Source organism: Athalia rosae, chromosome 6 (assembly GCF_917208135.1).
Source record: "Athalia rosae chromosome 6, iyAthRosa1.1, whole genome shotgun sequence".
Lineage (NCBI taxonomy): Eukaryota > Metazoa > Arthropoda > Insecta > Hymenoptera > Athaliidae > Athalia > Athalia rosae.
Window position 1 is genome coordinate 14,661,106 of NC_064031.1, and position 26,482 is coordinate 14,687,587.

At 38.4% G+C, this 26,482-nt stretch overlaps 1 protein-coding gene and 1 long non-coding RNA gene across 4 annotated transcripts; one reads left to right on the forward strand and one right to left on the reverse strand.

Moving 5' to 3' along the window:
* Positions 1-348: 348 nt before the first annotated feature.
* LOC105692171 (phosphatidylinositol 4-kinase beta) lies at positions 349-21,317 on the reverse strand. Of its 2 annotated transcripts, none has more exons than XM_020855942.2 (12): positions 21,298-21,317; positions 5,591-5,837; positions 4,636-5,495; positions 4,264-4,381; positions 4,040-4,174; positions 3,788-3,957; positions 3,570-3,700; positions 3,232-3,462; positions 2,575-2,886; positions 2,106-2,482; positions 1,547-2,019; positions 349-1,468 (listed from the first exon to the last, which is right to left on the reverse strand). In XM_020855942.2, the coding sequence occupies exons 2-12, from the start codon at positions 5,773-5,775 to the stop codon at positions 1,284-1,286; spliced, it is 3,177 nt and encodes a 1,058-aa protein (XP_020711601.2). In that variant the 5' UTR covers positions 5,776-5,837; positions 21,298-21,317; the 3' UTR covers positions 349-1,283. The 2 variants fall into 2 exon arrangements, with proteins under 2 accessions (XP_020711601.2, XP_012266623.2); XM_012411200.3 differs by lacking the exon at positions 21,298-21,317 and adding an exon at positions 6,686-7,437.
* LOC125501386 lies at positions 17,686-26,247 on the forward strand. 2 transcript variants are annotated; one of them, XR_007278933.1, is made up of 3 exons: positions 17,686-18,074; positions 24,910-25,095; positions 25,168-26,247. It is a non-coding gene; the product is annotated as an uncharacterized LOC125501386 (long non-coding RNA). The 2 variants fall into 2 exon arrangements; XR_007278932.1 differs by lacking the exon at positions 17,686-18,074 and having other exon boundaries at positions 21,463-25,095.
* The last annotated feature ends 235 nt before the right edge of the window (positions 26,248-26,482 follow it).

A 26,482-nucleotide genomic window follows, 5' to 3' on the forward strand; every position in this document is an offset into this window, starting at 1 on the left:
AAGTGATCAAACTGTTCCCATATACATATAATATATATAAACCACTGCTAGAAATTATACACACATACATACTCAGCAATTTGATAAAGGGACAAAATCTATGAATTTCTAGTTTCCATTTTGTCACTTTACAATTAACAGGTAGTTTACGATTGGCTTGGCTGTTCATTGCGAGCCGGTCGACGGAGAAGAGAGATAAGACACTTGGAAGTCAGAGCGCCCAGGCCCCTCATATTCTGGGCTTACTCGCAAAGACTTTGATTTTTTTTCACACAATCTTCAACGCTAAATAATTAATACTTAAATATTTGATTATTTACACACGAAATCAACTTGTGATCTTTTTTGTTTTCGTTTGTGGTTTCAATGAACATTCGAATGACAAAAAGTTTCCAATACCGATTATCATCAATTTTGAAATAATCAATTCGAATAGTTATGACTCTGCTACGTTATCAAATGAGAAAGTAATAATAAAAATGAATAAGTTACGATTCCACGCTGTTGTCTACATTTTAGTATACGCTTATAAGACTGCCATATCAAGTTGTAATATATATATTTCATCATAATATAATATATATTTATATATATTTATATGTATAATAATATAATATAATAGGAAAGATTTTGAGTATTCGTCTCCATTCGTAATTTTAGCCCAACAATCAGACTGAAACAGTCATCAGGATTGTTGTTAATTTGCAGAGGCTCGTGTTTAGATGAAAGACTCAACAAGTTTATTACGTTAAGATACAATTATTTATTGCTGAGATCTAACTTAGTCTCAACAGGAATTCACTTTCAGGTATTTACAAATTACAGAAATTGTCCGGCTGGCTTTAACGACCAACTTTTTAAATCGTATAAAATCACTACAGTCACACCACTGTACTAAATTTGACCAACTTTTCACCTTCACTACATAGGTATGTATAAGGCACCTTAAACAAATTACTCTGTTGTTTAAAACGGATTCATTTACTCACCATTTATCCATATCCGTCTAAACATCGGCACCAGTAGTACACCTACCTTTGTTATTGTAATTTGTGGTGTCCCTTGAATATTTTTGCAGTTTCTACAAGTCACGATTCCACGAATATAAGCGTTCATTTCGACACTAGCTGTTTTGGGGTTCTCTTTGTATCAAATTTGTGTACGAACTTCAATCTTCTCCACAATTAATTTGGTGAATTTACGTCACCACCACACAAGCAATTTGTAAACTCAAATGATGTGACACAATATCGTCGCGCACTCGCGTATGTATAAAGTCCCCATTAAAGTGTACCGTTAGTAAAGTACTGGAAGTGATCGTACAATTTTGTTGACCAAGAGCCAATACTACCTTTGACAAGATCTTCGACATGCCTGCGTAACTGATCTTCAGTTAAACTCAAGTGAAACCGATTCTTCAACCCCTGTACGGTAGCTGCCCCACTTCGGAAACACGGCAGCTGAGATCCTATGCACAGAAAATAGGTATATTTTTAAGGTAATATGAAATCTAAACAGAGCACAAGTCACTCTTAAAAATAGTTACCGGATCTCATGATTTCAACAAGACTAAGAATCTTGTCCATGTGCTTTCGAGCAGCTACTAATCCCTGAAGAATAAGTATTTTGAAATAGTTGAACATGTCGGATTTGTCACCGCCCATTACTTCCACGAACTCTGGTGTGAGCTTGAATGGGGAGGTTTCAAAGCCAATGTTTCGAGGTGAAGCAGAAAGCATAAAACCAAAGTCGATGTGAATTATGTGGCCATCGCTGTGTAACAGGATATTTCCATTATGGCGATCTTTCACTTGGATTAAATAACTGACGAGACAATATGCCGCACAACTCTCCACGAAATTTCTCTGTGCTGTCAGGAAACCTTCCGAAGTACGAGGGCCGAATTCTCGTTCAAAATATTGTAGCAGAGTAAGTTGACAATGTTTCTTCACTTGGTGAACCGAGACTGTATTCAAAATAGGCTCGATCAGTCCACTATCGTTGGACAGGCATAGTATTCTGCAAAGTGAAGATAAAAGTTGACATCGATGTCATACATTCGACTGAAAATTTTAAATCGCTCCCAAAATTAACAAAGAACTTACTTGTATGGCCTGACCCAAAGTGGGACATGTTCCTCTTGCCAAATTCTCTGAAGCATGGACAGAAGCTGAGAGGCTAGGAGTTCTTGTCGAAAATCATCACCATATTTGACGATAACGGCAAGGAGCTGCCAGGAAGCAAAGTGACCATAAGGGCTGGTGGCTCTTATACGGCGTTGCTTCACATCCCAGGGTTCCTTAAGAGCTGCTGCCGAAGGGTCTTCGCGATCATAGTTGAAATTGGCACTGGGGGTAGAAGCCATCTGGGACAAGCGCCGTTTAATATCTCCGGGTATGAAATTTGGTTCACGACTGTCTGATGATTCTTGACTTAATTGTGATATCGTATCCCTGTCGATTGGCTTGCGAAGTTGTAAATACTGAAGAATGTAAAGAGGCATAGGTGTGAGAGCAACTCTAACTGAAAACGTTCAGTAAAATATGGTACTAGAAAATCTTTTTTTAAGTTTACCTGTTCAGATATTTCTTCATCTTCTTGGCTCCAGCAATCATTTGGGTCATCATCGGAAGGATTGAAAGCTGTGTTGACACTTGTTTGGACAGGAGTACTGATAATATTGTCTGCTTGTCCACGATTTGTTAAAGCAACTGTTGGGACTTCGGTGGTCGTAATACTGGAGTTAGTGACAGTTGACTGTTCATCGCCGGTAAGATTTTCTTCAGATTTTGTGTGCCGCAGAGAACTGCCCATGATTTTTGGTGGCACCGGTGAAGTGTGAATATCTTCGACTTCCAATACTTCGACGTAAATGATATAGGGCGCCTGACAAATGCAATGATAGGATGTAAGATTCGTGTAAGGTCATTTTTTTCGTGAGAAGTCTAGAGAATTGTAAATGTTCACAAAGCTATCTTGCACGCGAATGAAGTGTGTACTATAACAATAAATTGCAAATATTCGATACGTTCAGTGAAACCAGTTACTTTTTCTTAATGATGAGTGCTATTACAAAAGTACTTTCAAGAAATTCCACGTTCCAAATTCAAAGGCATTGTTCTTTTGATATAGCAAAAGGGAAACTTTAAAAGAAGAATGACTTGTCTAAAAATAGATAATTACTACAAAGTAACAATGATGAAAAAACAAATAAGTAACAGTCATGCTTACCCTGTCCTTGCTGTTCAAAATAGCTGCAGACTGAGATGGCACTCTAACAATGTGATGTGGTACAGTGCTGTATAGTGGAATCCACACACGTGCAGGAAGATTCAGGTTAATGGCATTCAATTCTGCAGCCAGCTGTACAATTTTTCCCTCTTTAGTTGGAATAGTTCCGAGTAATTTGCCGATAGAGATAAGTGCCTGGATAAATTCATATTCTGGAGCTAATCGAGGAGCCTATAAACACATAATTAATGTTACACTTGTACCTCACAATGTTAATTCATAGAATTTTCAAAGCATTATTGTGTTACTTAGTTTTGAACTATTTAGAATACACTTACCCCGCAAAAACAATCAGTTTTTTTTCCACGCAAATCGTTGACAATTCCTTGACAAGAATCAAAACAGGTACACCCATTATCGAACGCTCGACCAGAGCTAAGGTCCCCCAAACTCACTTTGTTCACTAATCCTGCATTGAAAAGCAAATATTTCAGATTCAAAGTTTCGAGTACCTAAATCTTCAACATGTTGAACCAAAGTTTTATCATTATCTTACCGGAATGACTACGACGAAGAGCCTGGAAAAGCCCAGTAGCGTCAGACTGTGATCTTTGATGTGTCTTTTTATTTGGTGAAGTGATAAATTGTATGGATGGTAGCGGCGGAGGTAAAGGAACTTGTTGACCACAAATACGCTGCCTTCTGTTGGATTCGTTTTCTTTTGGCCTATAATTTTTGTTAGAACTTATTATTCAAGGGCTCAATAACAGAAAAAACTAAGTAATCCGCTGAAAGCGTTCACACGCACCTGAGCTCATCTGACAAAATAAGATTCTTAAGTTTTGTTCCATGAGACTTCTTTTTAGAGGGAAGATGGGCATCTGAACTATACGCATCCAAAAGCCAAGCACATTTCAACGAGAAATCTGCTGACTTTCTACACCTGTTGATCACCAGTCATTTATTATAATACTGATAGCAGTAAATGAGATATTCTTTAAACTTTGGAATTGCTGACAAATAAAATCTTACCGATGGACGAGATAAGGATGGATAACTTCTGCAACGTCATGCATTTGTATATACATGGATACAAGCTGTGGTAAATAAAAGTCCAGCTCGTTGTCAGGGAAACTGAATAATTTGTTGCCTGAAATAACGTTGACATTTTGAGTGAGGAAAACCTTTCAAAGATATTTTGTTATCAAAGCATTGAGTCCAAGTGAGACTTTTGCTGACAAGATGTTTGGAAAAAAACTGAATGCGTAAATTGTTGCACCATGAACTAACGCTGAACTTGTTTTTAAATTGGTGCATTATACGTATTCAGCTATTCACACAACCTAATGCTAACAGTAAATTTAAAGACGTGGCAAACATGATAAACAAACATCAGTCACTCACCCAAGTAACTTTGCACTCCAGGCTCCTTGGAGTTGAAAAGATAAGAAATGGCCATGGACATATCAAAAACCTGGCTCTCGAATAGCCTGAGTAAGCATCCCTTAGAGGATTTAGGTTGCGCAGTTTCTTGTCTGCATATTTCTGCCTGTTTTTTGATTGATTTAGTCTCGGGTTGACCAGTCCCACAGCACAAAGTGATCGCAGCATCGGCAACGCCATTTTGCAAAGCATTCATGTGCAGGGTATGTCTACAAACGACTTGATTGATGCGATTAGCATTGTTTCTAGAGTCTTGGGACATATAATCACTACCACACGGTTCTTTTGGAAGATTATGATCTCCCTTGCCAAGTACAACAACTTCTTTGGGTTCACTTTCATCGGAATGTTCAGATCCATCGAGACCGTTATAAATCTCTTTTGACAAACAATCACTAGACACAAGTTCAGTTGGGGAATGGGACACTATGACACTTATATCTCCATCTACAACATCGACACTGTCAGAATCACCAGCTTGCGAGCGTGTAGAGTCCAAGCTTTCTCTGCTATGCAAGTGTTCAACGCTGGATTCTCTAGTTGTCGCATTCGCAGTGTCACTAGATCCGCTTTCAGAACCACACAAAATTCCAGAGTCATCCGATCCCAGACTGGCAAGATCTTCCCGCTCTCTGCTGTGCCCTTTGATTGAGGGAACAACTATGGTACATGGAGTTGGATTTGCTTCACATTCTGGACTCGGGGTTACATCAACCTCAGGTATTCGCTGTAGAGCTGAATCCAAGCTACGATTCCTGTGATGCATTGTTAGGGTCGCTGAACTTGCCTGAGGCACCGGAGGCAATAAGATTCCCATTGATCTAAGAAAACAGATAAAAAAATTCTCTGACAGTGAGTACATAGCTGTTGCTTTCCAAATGACAGATTTTATCAGAAAATTGAATGTGAACATTACCTAAAGTCCAGGCTGAGGTTTCTTTGATGTGTGCTGAGTCTGTTTCGTACGCTAATTGGTGGGTTAGGCCTGCCGTGTACAGGAGGAACATTGTAACCAGCTAATTTTTGTCTCTTGATATGTGCTACAGTTTCCAGGTGGGTCAAACCACCATTGGATGCAGTTACTGCTGCTATTTCGCTCATGCTAACTTATAACGAGCACCAGCTCAGCCAACAGTCATCTAAAGCTCATCTTGCCACTTTACCTAAAAACAAAAATGAAATTGGATTCTAAATAAAGCAATCAACGAGCGAACAAATTCTTATCAAATCAATGTCACTTGTGATACAAATTCTAATTGCCGTGACAAGAGCTTGATTATTCAAGAATGATCACTTGTGCTTCTTTCGTGATATAATACAAATGTTATTCTTGAGTAACCAACTTTTATTTTGATTTCTTATTCTTTTGTTATGTTTGAGTAATTAGCTTCAAAGAAATCTTCTACTTGTAACGTAACGACGCAATTAAAATACTCAAAGCAAAGTACGTAGATTCATCTATCAATTTGTGTTGGTATGAAAGCACGATTTCTTTTTGACATTAGTTACACTTATTATCAGGTGCGATCTCGATAAGGAGTGCAGTGGGTTGACGTCAATTTATTATCTAATAGCTGTGTTCATATTACTAATAAATTTCAAATCAACAGAGGTACATTTATATCTGACATTTGATAGAGGCAAGTTTTGCCAAAAAATGAATAATAATGTTAAAACGAATGAATTCCAATCAGGCATAATTGTAACGAGGGCAGTAATAATTCACGTTTCAAGGATAATTAGAAAGAATGAAAAAACGAAATTAACTTGGCTGACAAGTGTAGAATGTGAAAGTAACGAGGATATCGGATGAAATCTAGGCTACGGCATTTTTGCCCGTGGTGTTTCGCATCGGCCTTCCTTCGACGAGTTCCAATGGGTGTGCCAGTGTTGACAATTAAATTCCACCCTATAGGATAAAGCTTACGAGCCCCGGGGTTTGGCGTCGGTTTTTTTTTCCCCACTCTTTGTATAGTAGAACAGTAGCATACCAGCGTAATGAATCCCTTACCTTATTATGTAAAGTAGAATCTTCTCCGTCAGATCAGGACAGCATCATTGTTTCTAATATAATATTATATGAAAGCTTCTCGTATACTCTCCGGGGACGTCTCGACAACGACAATACGCACGCAGTTGGTATACTTATAAACACACACGCACAAAACTACGGTCTTTGGACGACACGACACGACACTACACGACCGTAGCAGCGCGAGTGGATCCTTTCCAATGGCTGTCTGTCACCGACGTTAAAAATCACAAGCCACCAACAGACGCATAACTGGAATACGCCAACCGATATACATCGAGGAACGTACCCCTATATTTGAAAACACTATTAATCAACAGATACACCAAGAACAATTTAAAATTAAAACTATAAAACACGGATGAAACGACGCAGGAACAGCCGAGCGCTAACGCGAAAGGCGACACACATTCAACTGCCTTCCTAGTACGTCCCTAACTCTACACCCAGTCTACACCACACACCTCGAGACACGGGTGCCAACTGAAAGGAGCGCCAAGTCTGGGTGGCACGACGGTGGTGGAGTTGTCAGTTTGCGTTTGAAAGATAACGATGGAATGTGTAAAACGACGCATTCGTTCCTATCCCCCTATTCGAACTAAATTCGATTTATTTTCAATGTAACTACTCCTTGAATTAATTGCCTCCGATAACATTAGCAAATGATTATCAATTAACCACCCCTAAATGTAAGAGACTGACGATACGTTGAAGTCGGAACTCAAAAGGCACTTGGAGCAACGAATTGTACGCGAACTAAAATCAACGTATATTCGTTTATTTCCACAACATATTTCGTGGCAATCGAGGCGTTAGGTTGGTAGGGGATCCCGCTGGATGTTTGGGTGGGAATGTAAAAGGTGGGGAAAGGTCATACGACATACGACCACGAGTGCAGCTGCACCGAGGACTTCTGTATGACTACTGGGGATACTGGGAACTTTGGGCTCTTTTCTTCATCTCTGATGGCCGCTCTGCCCGCTCTAACTTTGGCTTAGCACCTTCGTCATATTCCACTTTTTTTTATTTTCAGCGATGAATCAAATCACTCTTCTTCGATTTGCCTTTCCTTTTTTCCTAGATTATTACGTGGAAGCTCGAGTTTTTTATAACACCTTTTGCTGAACAGCATACCATTCAGGATCAGGATGAAATGATTCATGTGCCCCCAGCTCCCCTAATATTCAACGTGCAATTATTTACGATTATTTTATTGTAATACAAGCACAAATATCGCAATAGGATTTCACCACGGAAGGCACAAAAATGTAAATTAATACGAGATCTAGAACGAGATCATCAGCGGCCGTTCACATAAGACTTTTCACAGATCCTTGAGGATTGTTTACTCGAGTATTGTATACTCCGCATAGTCTACTACTACTCTATCAAAGAATTTAGGCAATCTATGAGTTGTAATTTGTATAAAAGTACATCATTAGTATGGGTAAAATATCGTGTGAAGTTTAGTGCGTGTATTACAATCACCTCGTGGCCATGATTACCAGGGCAATCCTGCCTTCTGCCCATACTTCCTGTAATTTCATACGCTTTCTACCTGCTTGTAAAGGCGCAGGTAATACACGCGCTTTACCTACGAGGCAAACATTCTGCAGTAATATCCGTAGTAGTCTAGTCGACAGTAAATTCGTGGCAACCTTCAGGGGTACAGTTTATGCTACGAAAATGAAAAAAATTAATAATTCTCAATATTTCAAAAATCTAGAGAGCCAATGAATACTTTTAGTCTACTACAATGTTATTATTAGGTTTATATTTAAGTTCACCCTGGAAAATCTATAAATAAAAAGCAAAGATGTTGGAAACATTATACGGTTCAATGTTTTATCATATCCGAAATAAATATAAGCAGGTATTGTAAACGTATAATATCTGCGTACTTGTGACTTTAAATTTCATTCGTTTTCGCTCTTGACTTTTAATTAACTTCGTCAACTCGGGATTTCTCTTTCAAGGTAAAATGCACGGTATATACAACATATAATAGTTTAGATCGTAGATGATTCTCGAACAACTTGAACCAATTGATCGAGTAATCAGCTCAAAACGTCACCTAAGCCAGCAGCTACCTTGAGTTCTCAAGCATCTGCGGGTCTTCGCTTTAACATGTATGGTTCGAAGTAAAAAAAAATATAGTAATGGTAATAACTAATTTATAATACACGTAAGAGTTCGCTTTTCAGATCAGGGAAAGTTAATCACCGACGATGAAAGCACATCGCAATTTGTAGCAGCCAAAATGACTGGAACTCCGATCAGTTTCTAGGATCAAAAAAATGAATAAAATAAAATGAAAAAAAAAACTATGATGCTTGTACAATCATCGAGCTAAATTAAAGCCATGATTAACAATCCTTAGAATTCAGCTCTCGTATTGCGGGAAACTGATCGGTACAAACTTCACCGGAAGAATGATGCCGGTGAAGTTATGTGTATTCGTATACACGCATGGAGTAGACGTTGACCCGTGAACAGTATACAAAGTTCTGTCATTCACTATTATAACAGCAACACGATGCAAGCGATGCATATTATTCGTGCTTACTCACATTAGAAACGTAAATGTCAAGTGTGTATGAGATATAACGGTATAGGTTTTGTGCGAGTTTTTTTTTCTTTTTATCTCTTTTTTTTTTTTTTTCAATGATAGCCATGTACGTATACGTACGTCACATGTCGTCACCGGGATAAGTGTGACTGCACCATAAGTTACGCGGGTAATAAATCGTTGGAATATTTGAAGTATATACTTATTGTCATTTACAACTGTACGTAAATTGAAATCATTCTCTCATTAAACCATCGAAAATGTACGAATTGGATTACGGCGTGGGCTGATTGCGTATCATTTTCATCGAGTTTATTCGTTCGCTTATTCAATTATCATAATTTTCGGGGCACGTTGCCTTCTGCGGTGGTGAAGTATCCGGAAGGTCCGTTGTAGGAAAAATTGGATAAATAAAAATAATCGTGGTCGACTGTATAAGCGTCCACGATGTTTGAAATTCACTGCGGTATGTATCTGCAGATTTCATTCAAACTTCCTGGGATCAATTCTCAATAGTGCTTACGAACCGCATTTCAAGGATATTTTGTCAATAGTTAATCAGAATGGCGAGCAGATTTATACCGACTCTGGTTTATAACAAACATAGAGAATGAACGGCGGCAACTCGCGGATACGATTTCATTTCGCAGCCGCATGCAATATTGATTTATATTATATAGTTTCATTTACATATATACCGTGGGTAAATAATATTACTTATTCATACTCTTCACCGAAGTAATAATCAATGTTTGAAAAATTTAAATCATATACCAATTACGGCTAGACAGATAGGGAGATGCGAATTCCACTGATTGCAGTAAATATTTTTTTTGAATAAAACTCCATTTTAACAGTTATCGCGCTGCGGGCTAAAACGAACGATCGGACAGTGGTGTGCCGTACAATGAATAATATGAAGAAGAGGCGTTTTGCTGAAAAAGTTGCAGCGCCGTACTACCGGGGAATATCATATACCATACCCGAGGCATATTGGAAAAGAAAAAAAAAAGAAAAAAGATAATACAAAACTGTCGTTTGTAAGTGCTAACGGTAAACGAGGTATCCGGTTCTTCTGCATTTTTCAGCACTAGCAAATTATCTTTCACAATATTGAAAAAAAATCTTTGACCGCCGACTCCGAGGTCTCGATTGTTACGTAGCAGCTGATGTCAGTTCTGGGATTTTAATCCAAGGGAGTGTAAGCACTGAATGTTTAAATAACATGAGGTACTTAAATTGATTAAATTGATAAAATTGCAGCTATTTCCAAGTTGACAATTTGCATCGGCATCTCTCGACGATATACATACATATATCGTGAGTTGTATTGTGCGTTTACATACGTACCACAATACCTCCTATGTATTTACACGTGACGACATACATATGTATATATTCCAACCGCAGCAGAGTTTATAACTCAAATGTCCAACCACGTGGCCATGATCACTTGACAGACAGGGACGTAGGTCGTTTCGACCTATTATTCGTCGTCGCCTCCTCTATTATAATAGCCCCTATTTTTAGTACTAATGGGGTACAATCGGGTGGTGGGTATAGAGTCAGAGGTACAGATGCAGATGTTTGTTGAGAGCTAAATGTAGTTACGAAGAATATACGTATATCAGCGGGATTGTATAGCCGGCAGATATATATCTATAAAATAACCGAGAGAGAGAAATATTATCTGTGAATATAAAAAAAAAAAGGAAGATGCACGGAAGAGAATACGACATCGTCGAAGGATAGAGAAAGAAAGCAGAGGTTCGGGTTGTCGTGGTACCCGCCCCCTTGATAACGCTGGAATTCACCGCGTACGTATACTCGTAAAATAATATCCACGTACATGCATATACGACCGCAAACCTACACAGAGATACAATATAGGAATAAAGATAGATACACGCAGATGCGAGGAGTGAAGGGTTCCTGCCGAGCAGTACGTATCAAGGGAGAGAAATGGGATTCCTGTCGCGGAGTCACGTCACGTCCGCATCGCCGGAAGTTCCCTATGACGCGAGGGTTCCCGGCGTTCTGCGGACTGTCCTATCCTTATAACGGAGGTTCGGTGCCTCGACGATGGTCGGGCAAAACATGAATTTTCGACTCGAACTCACCACCACCAGCCTTCGTCCGTAATCGCTCTTCTTCATCGCGGCACCGCCAGCTGATGTGAACTCCCAAACACCTTCGGTTATTGCATTAAATTTTATGTTAGGTATTACCCATAGGACAAGCTGCGTGTCGAAAACACATTAATTTCATGCAACTATACGTACCGCCGATGCTTCTCTTGATGCACTATTTGTTCTACATATATATGTATACGGGATCCGTAGACCAAAGGCAGATTGAATTATACACGAGGGGAGAATCATCTGCCCTTCGTTATATTACATGCAGACGTAAATACGTATGTATAGGTACATATGTATACCTATACGTACACGCGATGTACACGCATAATTATACCTGGAGTACAATAATGCCTCTATATAACGACGCTGCGACGAACAACATTCCATATTATATGTAGGTATATCTGCTTCATTTTTAATAGCCGCGGGTTCCGAGTTCAAAGGTCAACCTTGAGTGCAGAAAAACGGGGGACTGTGAACAGTAATTGCGGTGAGACCGTCCGTATCATGCTTGGAAACGTTAATCGAACTTCGGTAGTAAATAACGTTCTAATTTTTCTTCATTTATTCATTTTATTTACTCCATCTTCTTCATCACTCGCCGTTGAATCCAATTTCAGATTTACACATCGGACGCTTTCATTTCCGAAGCGTGTATACTTGAATGTGCAGTGTCTACCGCCGAGTTGAAGTTTAGAGAGAATCTAGCACATCTTGAGAACACCAGCTAAAGAGTAGGTCGGTACGTGTGAAGAAAACTTTCATGAAAATTCTACAATGATAATTATTTTACGAACGCAACGAATATTATCATTCTGCATCGATCGACTGTGTCTTGTGATACGCGAGAGATTTCAATTTTTCTCTTTACTTACAGTCAATTTTTTTGTTCTTTTGGCGTAAGGTAAACGCCCTCGAAGGATCGCACGTAACTGACAGGGTCGAGGGAAAGTATAAAAATGGAAAAAAGGGAGATGAGAAGACGAGCGAGGGTTACGGTGCGGTTCACGCCGGCCGTATGGTCTCTTCGTGTAACTTCCATATCCAGCGTTATCCCCGTACATACCTTATATATATATATATATAGAAATATAGCCAGACGAACGAGCGTGAGTCAGTGAGTGCGTTTAAACCGCTTTTATAGAGGAAAAGGAGCCACCCCCATAGCTTACTCAGCGCACACTAATTTATTACAAACACACCGACGTTATAGCTCTCCCGGCCCTAACAGGAAACCGCGGGGAATGGTTAGGGTGCGGTCGAGACGAACAACCGAGCCACGATTGATCGTGATCTAATCAAAACGATCGTTCGATTTTATATAGTTCGTATTTACGTAGGTACGTGTACGTGTACGAATAGAGCGTTCGGGATGAAAATTCTCAACTTATAAAATCGAGACATGGAACGCGTATTTACGTTGGAAAATCAACGTTTATCTCGTCAGGCGTCCGCCCCTCCCCCCCCGTCGATGATATTTCAGAACTTTAAAGCAAAATATTTTCCTCCAGGGAATAAAAATTGTGCGGGGTGTTTGCCGAGGGACAGATGGGGTGTTCCGACAGCCGAAGACGCGATTAGGGCGAGGCCATGAAACTCAACTTAAGGTTTGCCAACGGCGACGACCTTTTGCTTGATGTTTGAGTCAATATGTACCGGATCTCCTCCTCGTAGAGCTTTCAACGGTAATTTTCGTATCAAAGAAAATTCTAGAGAATTTCTTCTTCTTCGTTAGTCACTGCGATATTGTATTCCGATGGGAGAATCCGGGAATTAAAAAAAAATTGGAGGAAACCGACGCCGAGCTTCCGACGTTCCCATGGAGTCAGGGACTCGTAATTCTTGTTGAGAAAATTTGAATACAAAAGGTTACTCGATGCTGCTTGTAAAAAAATATAACTTGAGCGAAGGGGAAGTCGTCGTCGTCGCGTTAACTTAAGTCAAGATCTTGACACCAAAGCTCGTAAATGCAGGACGTCGGAATAAAGAACAGGATATATGTATATATATATATATATGTACCTACCCGACTTGTAATGCACCAATTATATTTTATTTAATTGGAATACACCCTACGGAAACGTGGGAAACCGTGATGGATAATTTTAATAGAGCAGAAAATTAAGCTGTAGATATTACGGACCTGAATCCCTGCTGCGAAAAATTTATCGTAATTATACGCTCCGTAATAAGACTCGTTAATTATTCAACGTGTTAATTCATGGTAGTAAAGTTACATATTTGAAAAAAAAAAAAAACTGAGAACAAACTGTTCCTTTTCACTTTCAGATCAATTTCGGGAACGCGGGTGTATAGGGTCCACGATTTTGTATTCGTCCAAAAATATAACACAATTTCATTGACACGTGTTACACACGTGTTTCGCGGTTCATTTTCGGTCGTCAACTTGACGTTACATATATATATATAAGTTCACGTGGTGAATATTACAAGAGTACAATGCCAACGTGTACATAGTTATAGATGGTCAAACAATCGTCATTTTGCAAACACAATCATTGAGAGTTTTCGCCGGTATGAGAATCAGTTTGCATATTAAATAAGACAAATTGATAACAGATTCACAATGCATCGCGTCAATTTATGTGTATTACTTTCGTATTTACATATGCATGCGTGTAGATATCAGTGATTTTCAAATATACATAACACTTCACAACCGACTGCACGGTGTGTACGAAAAAAAGGAAAACTTAAATCGGATAATAATACGTTACATACAAATATACGTGAAGTTTGCAATTAAACGTACATGTGCATCGATGCGCAACGTGGAATGCATTATTATACGTGTTCGTATAAAGCCGCGTGCACACTTGAGCATATATTTGCGCGTGCGAACGATTCGCGAGCACGAATGTTCTTCATTCGTGTTCGATTTTTGAGAAAAAAATAAATCATTGTTTAATTGGGTTCAATATGCTTTTCTTACGTATTTTGATCTCAGGAATCCGAATCTGGAAAAAAAATTGATCTATCTCTAAAATCGACCGAGTTATCGCCAATTTTCAGCTTCTTGGGGTCAAAAATAAAAAAATGATTTTTTAGCCTCTCTTGATGAAATTTGAGCTCAGAAATCCGAATCCGAAAGAAAAATTGGTCTATCTGCAAAAATGACCGAGTTATCCCCATTTTTTCGCATTTTTTACCAGAAAAATGGAGATATCTCGAAGGAAAAAAATCGTAGCTCAATTTGGACAACGGATTCGTGTTCCTGAGGTCAAAATACATTAGAAAAGTGCCATACGATCAATTTTAAAAAATAAAAATTTTTGGCCAAAATTTGAGATTTTTCCAAGGGGTACCCCTTACGATTTTTTCAAATTTTGGCCAAAAATTTTTATTTTTTAAAATTGATCGTATGGCACTTTTCTTATGTATTTTGACCCCAGGAACACGAATCCGTTGTCCAAATTGAGCCACGATTTTTTCCCTTCGAGATATCTTCAAATTTATGCCAAAAAATGGGAAAAAATGAGGATAACTCGATCAATATCAGAGATAGATCAATTTTTCTTCCAGATTCGGATTCCTGAGCTCAAATTACATTAAGATAGACCTAAAAATCAATTTTTTATTTTTGACCCCAAATAGCTGAAAATTGGCGATAACTCGGTCAATTTTAGAGATAGATCAATTTTTCTTTCAGATTCGGATTCCTGAGGTCAAAATACGTCAGAAAAGTGTAATACAATCAATCTTTAAACTACTTTACTTCTGGCCCAAAAATCGATTTTTTTTTTTGGTTCTTCAAGAGTAATCTCACGTATAATCAGCTCAGGAATCCAAATCTGAAAGCTAAATTCATCTACTCATGCAATTGATCGAGTAATCATCATTTATTCGCTGTTGGGAGCAGAAAAATTATAAGACATATCGATTGGTTTTAGTCGTAGACCCACTTTGCTTCGTCGCATCTATGCATGGAGCGAAATATTCGAATTTCTCAATTCACCAGCAAACCCGAGCTCAGCTGGAGTCAGGTAGCCACGGGCGCGCGGTTTGTTGTGGGGCGTCACCTCTGCTCAGCCCCCAAGGTGACGTCTCACAACAAAGCGCTACCCTGCTGGCTACCTGACTCCAGCAAAACTCGTGCTCCCTTGTAGACCGAGAAATTCAAATATTTCGACCCATGCATGGATTGCGACGAATCAAAGTGGGTCTACGACTAAAACCAATCGATATGTCTTATAATTTTTCTGCTCCCAACAGCGAATAATTGATGATTACTTGATCACAATCGACAATTTTTAGATATTTTCTATGATTTATTGACCGAAAAAAAAATGTTATTGCTGGAAGTACCCCACTTGATTAATTATTTATTCGAAAAACGAGTGGGTTACCTCAAAATATCGAGTAAAAAATTTTTTCCACTTCTGAAAAATTTTCTCTTTTCATAAGGTACAAATTCTGCCCCCATGCTAAGAAATTAAAAAACATATTTTTTCCTCAGCTACCCTAGTGGACATAGTTTTCGCGAGCACGAATGTTCGCTTGTGGACATGGTTTTCGCGGTGTCCCTCGTGGACGAGATTTCGTCCAGACAGATCACGAAAACCCTTTGACGTGTTCGTGAGCGCAAATAGGTATGCCAAGTGTGTACGCGGCTTAACGTAACGTTGGATGCGAGAAGTTTGTAACGAAGAGTGGAGGAGTTTCTGCTGCTTTTGCTGCTGCTCCGAGTAGTTGGGTACCATTTCAAACCACATACATGCAGAACTTTACGTGTGTGCGTTTATATCAAACTTCGCATATAGATTAATGTGCACTGTACCTTATACGTACGGGACTTCCCTGCAGGACTGACAATGAATGAATGGAAAATCACTGACAATGAATTTCGCTTGAAAACAAGAATAAAAACCCGAATAATATCGCGGCTGTGCGATGCGGATTGTACGCATCGATCGGCATCGATGCTTTTTTTCCACACGTGCAGTAAATACATATATCTGCGAAAATCATGTATCGATTCTATTTTCGGCGTTCAAATTTAAAGGCAAAACATTTTTTAAAAACTCCCAGCTAAACGGAGCTGAGCTAGAAAATACACAAGTTTCGGTTGACGTTCCATTCGTTTTATGGTATTCATACCGCGTTATACCAGGGGGGGCAAAGTTAATCGACGAATAAAGAGCGTTATTAGATGTTCGTTATGCATTGGTGTATCTTTTACGTTCTTACACACGTAAATTTAATCCGGGCGCATCTCAAGATCTGCACAGACACATTGATGATATTTTTTGTTGATCGTAGTTTTTTCAATCGAATAAAAAATTTCTTGGGAGAAAAGGAGAAGGAATAAAATCTCGTCTTCTTTATTTTTACTTCGAATGTTGTACTCCTGCAGTTCTTCGGAGTTTGAAAATAGTTATATTACCCCGACTTTTTGGAAACTTGAGAAATTTGAGTTTTTGGAAACCGTGTAATAAATTAATAGCAACTGCTGTTATAAATGTATTCGACGCATCTGGAGAACGTTTCCGAAAATAGTTGCTATGCTGAAAAAGTAAAAGTATGCACGCGTACGTAGGTGTAATATTTAATGATAAGGGGACAACGTAAATCTAAAAAATTATGCCGTGTAAATACGTAGTGCGATAAAGTTTTTCTGGCACGAGGTAGAATAATATAAGTTTGATAATATGATAATATTTACAATTAAAAAAAATAAGAACAAATAGTCACTTTGTTACGCTCTTTAATCTACGTTATACGATCCGATTCAAAAGATTTGCCGGAGCCACTATCGGCGACAGAAAAGCTTTCGAAAATTTTGCAGCCACTCTGAAACTGCGTCACAATTCGAAACGTTTTATTTTATTTATTTATTTCCCTCTTATCTCAGATATAATATCTCATGCGATAGAATAATCAAACTTTTACGTTTCGCACCTCACACACGCCGATGTGGTCAGAGCAACAGCGGTCAGCTGAGGAGAGTATGCATAACGGTTATTTCTCCGAACCAAAACATATGGGGCTATACGTGCATACAAATCTATCAGAATATCGCGACTCACTACGCAGATTTTATCTCGACACCGTCATGCAGGTCTAAATGACTCAACTTGCACACCTACGTATTCGATCGCCTCCGCCACGCTTGTTGATTCCAAAATTTGAACGTAAGGAGATCGAGGATTGGAGAAATGGAACAGAAAAAAAAAGAAGGAGCAAAAAAAAATCATATTAGATAAGTTCGTGACTCAATTGTAAATTCCAGGTAAGATTAGGTGTACACCTACATGCGTCAATTTAATATATCCGGTACGAAATAATAAATACGTACGATTCGTCCCGATGCGGCTGTTTTTGGACGGGTCAAAAGAAAGATAAAAAAATCGCGGAGTGAGCCAGTGAAATCACGTAGAATCATATGATGTTGCTTGTTGTTGGATAACGTTTTAGCATAACGTCAGAATACATAAATCTGAGTACCTCGATTTGCGGAACGGAGATTTCACATCAGCAGTCGACTTCCTACCGCAGTGACCATATAACTCGACTGAAAACAATCCACGCTCTTGATTCTGAATAAGGAATTTTCGAGAGAACGCGCTTTTCACAGTCGGGCGCGACCGCTGGATGAACTTCTACGGACGAAATGACGTACGGATTCGTTAAAAATCCCGTAAGATTTTCAATTTGGAGTCAGTGACTCAGTTCGAACATCGCTCATTGTCGGATGGAAAACGCAATTATTTATTTATAGCAACTACAGATTCCTAGCGCAATCGTATGAAAAAAATAAATGACGAATACCTCGCGCATATCGGATCAGAAATTAACGACGAGATAAGAAAATTATTATTCACTCTCGTCTGGTGTGTGTAATACTTGTGTCGAATGTGTACAAAGAGTGGTGTATGTCCGCGACGCGTTTAATTATTCAAAATACAATAATTGTTATTGTTTATTATCCATTATCGTTACTCCGTGCACGTGCTCCGATGCATGTATCCATTGAAATACTCACGATTTAAAAATCTGATATCTGCCGCACGTGTAGAGACAGAAAATTATGAAATATGTATTTCACACAGGCCTCGCGGCTGTTACAATCAACGCTACAGTGCGTCGCATTTTTCACATTCCTATGCATAGAGTGAAACGGATATACGGACGATTTGTAAAATACGATTAACATGAACTTTGCTGATACGCGTATAGTTATTACGTACGTACATCCGTATTATACGATCGAAGGAATTTGATCAGAGATATGCGGAAAAGGAAAGAGAAAAAAAAAAAGAGAAAGAAAGGAGCGCTGGTAAAAAATAATCGGAATATAATCCAAGTCGTTACACATGCGTATTTCGTGAAATTATTGATATATTAGGATCGTGTATAGTCTACGTAGTGTAGAAAAATTTATCGTAAATTCCAAAGAAGATCGTATATGGTACGCGAATGACGATAACGAGGAGATATCATATGGGAAACGCAGAATCCGCGAGCCAACATTCTTTACGTAATTACTACTTCAATTGTAAAATATGTCGGATAAAGGAGTGACTCATTTTCACATTTTTAACGCGAATGAATTCTTACGGATGCAGCTACAAGCGGAGAGAAATCCGAGTTTAAAGACGACGATGTTGAACTCTACTCACGACACGTGTTTAATGATAAAATATAGAATGCAACTAAGCGATTACACAGATATGCGAAAAGATGAAACGCGGAACCAACGCGCGCGACGTGATCCGGTTTTCGAAGAGAGCGTAGCTGTGCAAATAAAATTTTGAAAAACCATCGTGGTAACGCAAAATTTGCCGATTCATTGCGATCGCATTCTTACGGGGAGCTTCTAGGGAAATCTGTTAAAAATACAACCCGCAGATCTGGTTTTCGGAATCCGAATGGCCACACGTATTTTTGTATAAATACAATGTACGATCCGAAGAACTGGAATTTGGAAAACCCTCGAATTCTACGCGAATAACATGTTTGTTTTTTCTACAACCCGCATAGATTTTTCATAAAATACTAAAAAAAAAAAAAAAAATCGTAGCTTTTTGATGAACTTGTATTTCAAATTAAAAATAATTAGAAAAAACTCCACGTTGCAGAGCGATATTGTGAAGCGCGGAATTTCAGACAGCCATACCGTATGTTATAGCGTACTATCATAACGCTCTCTTATAACTCCGGGGAATCAAATTTACACACGTGTATATAACATTACATGTATCTTAAATATTCGCACATGATATTATGACCAGTCGCGTGACTGAAAGTGAAAGGGCCCTTGACGCAATTATGACTATCGCACGTATGTATGAGTATACAGTGTATATAAAAAAACGAAAAAATTAAAAAACTAAAAAATCTTTCAGACATCTGAAATGTGAAACGAGCAGTTTCACCGAACAAACCGTATAAGAATATCAATAACAATATTTTTAATTACAGTAAAAATTCGATCGATCGAAGCGATGATTTCATAGGTATATTTTAGTTTTCCAATAGTACGATGCGGGTACACGGAAATGGTACTTTCAAGTGCAGAGGAAAAAAAAAAAAATAAATAACCGTGATAAAAATAAACGGGTAATTCGGGGCCTCGGAGATTCAAGGATTTTTCGGATCGAACTGTTTGAAAATCTGTACGTGATTTGTCTATGGGCTGTACGTAACGTACGCGACTGACGCGATGCGTGTATCGTGAGTCTATTTTTCAGTACACGTGTACTCAATTTAAGCAACACCAGGAAGAACGTAGACAATTACTATTCACTAAACGTTTCATTGTCGATGATCATCGAACAAACCGATATTTTTTTTTATTTTTTTTTTTATTTTTGAAACCGTGTTGCGCGTTTGCAAATATCACTTTACAAGTGCAGAATCCTAAACATTATTGGACCCGATTAGTTTCAACTCGCGAATAAAAGCGGATTGAACTTGTTACATATAATATGAGATAATTACGTCGTCGTTATACGTACGCAAATCCAGACGTCGTCGTCGCTTGCTCTAGAAAAAAAATATGTACACGTTTTTAGCGTGACGGAATATTTCAGGAGATATCTTTTTCTTTCCTTTCTGTACAGTTGTTAGCGTCGAATTGATTTTGAAATTTTCTATTCGACGTGTTCGTGAGTGGGAATCGTTTGAATTTGAAAATTGTGGTAGATACAATTCCATTTTGCGTGCAGATAACGATGATTTTTTTTTTTTTTCTTTTTTCAATTATCCGCTGATGTAATACAAGACGACCTTGGATAATTGTAAGGAAGTATACGTATACAGTGTGCACGTAATACGGACATGCGAGTAAATTTTTCACCAAGTATTATCGGTCACACCCTCGACCGCGCGGAGTCGTCTACCTATACGCTTCTGAGTGGAGGTTTTACGTCGTGTACTGCGGGGAACTAAGAAACTCGTGAACTTTGATCTAATCCGTCAATCGATCCGTTGACATATTTCCGGTCATTCTCGGAGCAGCAATTCCTCTGATTGAAAAGGGTTGAGATTGACGATTGCGCAATGCAAGGAGAAAAAAAAAATCAGGAACAAAAAACAGTATATATTGTGCAGAGTAATCGGTTTGACATTTCAAATTTTTTCACTCCACACGAGAGTGTCTGGGAAAAAATTATGAAGCGATATCGTCCGGAACTTTTCGCTCTCGAGATCACGCGACGAGAATCGCGATTTTCCGAGTTGGCAAAACTATAATAGACCCGCAGACGAGTTTGAAGGTATGACCGTCACGTTGTGACGGAATGTGTCTAGTAAAACGGTAACGTAAAACTTTTCGTTTACATACCACGGTCAACAAGTCAGACTTATTTCGGAAGTGAGCGTCATTGTGATCTCGAGATATGTTGCACGTACGTACGTACCTATGCCGCTGGGTTGAGACGTATTGCTGCTGCAACTATCTGCGTCAGACTATAATAGTACCAGTTCAGTTTTTCTTGGCAAAAGAGGCCTTTCGATACTTCGTAGTATTAGACGTTCGCGATTTTTTTTCACACGTATATACACATTTTGGCACCTGTTGTCACGCGAACGATGGGTGCACGCTGAACAGCTCGTAGGTGAATACATCGGTAGTACTTTGCGATGACGTAAAGCTGAACTGAACAGCGAATCGTATACGCGAAATGCCATAAATTTTAGGCACGTTGAAAAATGAAGGGAAAATTATCACAGTCGTACGTATCAAGGCATTTTGACCTTAAATACAACTCGCGATACATCGAGTTCGGATTGCGTCACAATAGACCAATTTGCTTAATATGAAGCCAATGTTTCCCTACGTTTAAGAGGTTTATAGGAAACATATAGACGGTTGTGTGTGTAGATATACGAGTGTTAATTTCTTGGCGCCCTCGTTTGATTTTTTTTCATTCTCTTTCTTACAAATTTCATTGTCTGATATTTCTTTTTTTTTCCCTCTGTACAGATGAGAGCGTTGCAAAAACGTCGATTCACGCTAGAATACGGAAAATATTATTCGCTTTTATTTCATTACCGTTTCGTTACGGGTTACGAACGGGGAAAATATTTATAAATAATCGAGGAATCTAGACGTTTATGTTCATAAATCGTACGGTTAATTACATGCATTTAGAACTCGTGGCACGAGGTACGAGCGCGATCTGACATTTGAAAAATCGGTACGTGCGATAAACCGTACGTGTACGTATCTTTACACGGACGTACAAATATTCGCGTTAGGCCGATCGATCGATCGATCGTCGGTACAGCTGGTACGTGGAGGGAAAAAATTTAGGCGAAAATTAGACATAGTCCAAGAAAAACAAAGAGCGCGACTAATGGATTTCAGATTTTCATTCTTCCCACGCGTTTGGCTGCACATTTGTATTATTGTACGGGGTACGCATAGTACCGAGTAGTTGTGCAAAGGTGAAGATTAAAAAAAGTTTGTCTCGAGAGTGATCGTATATATATATGAGAACAGTGCAGAGGCTAATTTCGGAGGAATGACTAACTAAATTGAGTGGGCCAGACGCGTAGGTCACAGCCTAGAAATGAAAAAGGAACAGATATATAGAAAGCTTTGTTTTATACGTTTCGTTGATCCGATTGGAAATGAAATTTTCATGTAAGAAAAACGCCTACCTTCATTTCATAGGTGTACTGTGAGTATCGTACGCAATACTCGTACATCTTTGACGAGGTATTTGAAAGAAAAAAGAAGAAAAAATCGAAAGCATTATTTTCACAAGCGTATAAAAAAATAAATGTACGCAGTGCGTCATTTTCTACGCGAGGTGTAAATGTGTATCTACATTTCAATGCCACATTGAAGACAATACGGTACAATTACGATTGAGAGAAGCGATTGTATATCAGGTGTGCACCGACGAGATGGACGTGCAATTTTTAAGATAAAATAATTATCATCGTTAGATTTTTATAACGTGCAGACGTCGAGGCTATTAAATTGTAAATCCTTTCGGTTTCTAAAGAGAGAACAAGAAATTTCTCCTCTTTGTATATTTCCATAATCTCTGACGTTCAAATAATATTATACCGCGTATCTCGTTCGCACGTTTCCACCTTGTAATTTTTAACGGGCATTAGTGAGTTATGTATAATGCATAGGATGTGTATGTATATCCGCAGATAAGATTGACGAATAAAATTGCACACTTGAAATAAACCTTTCCACCGATAAGAGACGGTCGTACCTTAAAACGAAGATACGTATCAGTCACCTTGAATAAGAATTAGAATACCGCCATACCAAATATTCACGATTATTTTCGTTACACGAGCTCTGCTATGAATATCTCTGAAATTGTATTGAAAAATTCACAACTCATCGCCGCTACGAAATTCTGTGAGAAAAAAAAAAAAACAAAAAAAAAAAAACTAGAAATGATAATCAAGACTTTCGCAAGATGAATTAAATCCCAGCTGACATCGAAATAATAATGAGGACGGCGATGAACTAGTTCGTCTTGAAAAAAAAAAGTTTTCCTTACCAATATTACGTCTTTACGTTAACGAAGTGTCGCGATCCGCAATTTCGATACACTCGACGTCATCCGTAGGTGATTGGTAACTGTAACCATTGAAGTATACATATATGTATATTACACAGAAGGAAACCATCGGTACCATCATTCGAGACGCGGAGGCAAAAGCTAGCTTGGAAGTCGAGGTCGACGCCTGGCGTCGTCGCGAGGCGACCTTCGTTCGATCCAATTCTTATCGTAACTTCGGCGTGTGCTCGATGCTTCGGAAAGATATGGCGAGATAAAATTGGCACGCAGTTTCTTTACATTTTACGACTGGGAAGCGCCGCTCACATTACGATTCCCCCGCGTGTCTGATTTTATCGGAAGAAAAATTTTTCCGATATTATGTAACAGGTTGTCATTTTTTAAAAGATTTTATTTCCCTCCGCTTCCGAATATTCGTAATTGCCTCAGAGGGCGAGGGGGTCAGTACGACCGACCCTTGTAACTATGACCTACGTTCACATATTCCATTTATTAGCTAAGGTCACGCGAAGTGTGCCTGAAAAAAAAATGCTCTTCATTTTATTTTTTTCGCATCGAAAAGAAGAGAACTAAATACCAAAGGGAATCAATTGTTACGTTTTTTGGACTCGCATGAGTCACGAAATTCCACAATCGCAATATATTCTCGTCAAAACTGACGTGGTATACACTCGTATAGGATTTTCGTGTATAAATATTTCCTTCTATTTCAAGTGGTACGAATTTTTCGTCAAACAAATTAGCCGCGACGTTATTATGTGTTATTCTTCTTTTGCTCGAGATAAATTATTGGCGATACTCATACATATGTGTATAATATGTTCTAAGTAATAACGGTTCACGGTGATATACCGACATTATTTGACCGCTAAGGCGAAGAAACTATTTTTTTTTTTTCCTTCCTCTTTTAATCGTCTCAAGAGAATTTGTTGAAGTGATTTTGATATCTTTTGATCCGCGTAGACATAAGCAATTGGAGTTCGACGTCGAGAATGTTTAACACGAAATCAAGCTTCAGATATCTCCACGTCGATTGACATTTTATAAACTCACGTCTGTTTCCAGCTCAATTTGTTTACGTTGAATTAAATTATACGATCGTTGTAACAATGAACCGTAATTTTTAACAATCGGTCACAGATTATTCGATACATGACTAAAAAATTTAAAGATGTACAATAGCAATTAAAAATCGACATCTACTTTGATCTTACGATAACTGATCCTATCGTATGTACCTCGGAAATGAATATAATAAGTATCGTCTGAATCGAAAGATAGCATTTGAAACTAAGGACGCGCCCGAAATTAACTTTTACAATTCATTATTCTCCTTTTTCTTCTACTCCGTCGTTCGTAAATGACAAGCTGAGTGAAAGGCGTGAGAAACAAGAATTAAATGCAAAGGCACCCCAACACCCTGAGCGTACAGAAATCAACCCGGCGGTCATTATTCATCTTACATTTGCATTACAGCGGTATCTTCCGACGGAAATAGATCGACACCAGGAAACGGATTTTACTTCCCAATTCGTCACGTCCACGCTATGAACTTGAATTATAATTTATGGGCACACGCAGGTGGAAACGGATGAATCTTTCGGAAGCGGGAACAAGGTCGGCAAATGTACGGTGCGGATCTGTGGCGAGGGTCACGTAAAGGTTCATATGATTCAATCTCAGAACTTGTAGACTCCGTTTATCTAATGTTTACTCGGTTAATTTTATTTTTAGAAACATATTCCGCAAATGGAATGAAACGATTGGGAGTCCGACTCTGTGACGAATAAAAGAGCGGACATCATATGAACTGTGCAATGCGATAATAATTAGACAACGATGATACAGTACCTGCTTCCCGGCTATAGGTGCAGCAATAAGAAAGAGATTAGAAAATTGGATTTGTCAGGAGAATATATGTATTAAAATTAATCTGTTGAGTTTTGCGGTTCGTTATAGGTACAAATTTTATAGCATAAAGATTGAAAAGATTCGATCTTTTTATCTAGCCATCTTCTTGTGCGGTAAAAGTGTGATTAAAATTTTATTTAATCATGGGAACTTGTAATATACGCACACCGTCTTTTAATCCAACAATTAGATACGTGAGAGGCGTTTAACTTTATATGAAAAACACACGCAAATCGCGATTATATAATTTAACGACAGCGCAAAGTACCATCGATTTTTATAGCTACGTACGGTTGTATATTATCATTGTTTTTTATGATCTAAATCCGAAAGTACCGCAGAGTCATTATATTCGCGGTTTGTCGAGGAATACATTTTTTCTAAATATCCTACAAAATTACTGCAGTTTTTAAGTTTCAAATTTTTCAACCAAATATTTTTTCAAACTCTCTCGACTACTATTGGATTATCGTATAAGAATAATTATCACAGATTTGATGCAGAAAGTACGTCTCTACTTTCGAATGAAAGCCAGATCCTGACCAGATTAGGAACTGCTCGTAAGTGGGCGTGCAATAGATTTTTAGCATTAGGGGTCTTATACCTATCAGGATATTTTTGAAGTCTTCTTTATTCAATTAAATCTTCTTTTTTTCTTTTACCCTTAGCAACTTCATCCGTTATATCCTCCTCTTTATTTATAATTCCCAATGATTATACTGCACGACGATAGTTACTAGGAGATTTATAAAAATAAAAAATCGACAGGGAAATTGAAGTTATATTCCAAGATTACAGTGAAATTAAATCCTACATAACATGATGTTCTTGTGTAATTGTTAACGTAATCTGACTGCAGCAATCAATTCTGTGTTATTCCATCGTGATAAGGCACTTGAAAAACAAAAAGAGATAAAACAGAAAAAAAGGAAATATACCCACCGTATTCTTTTCTCGTATAAAGTTGCGGTATAACGTAGGTACACGATAAAATTAGGCATGTTTTGAAACGTGACGTATGGAGTTGAGAGACGTATGTATGTACAGTTGTATAAATATAATACCACTGCATAAGTGATGTAATAATAATTTAAGACAAACTTGAAGAGTAGAAAGTAAACGTATAGGGAAACCAATT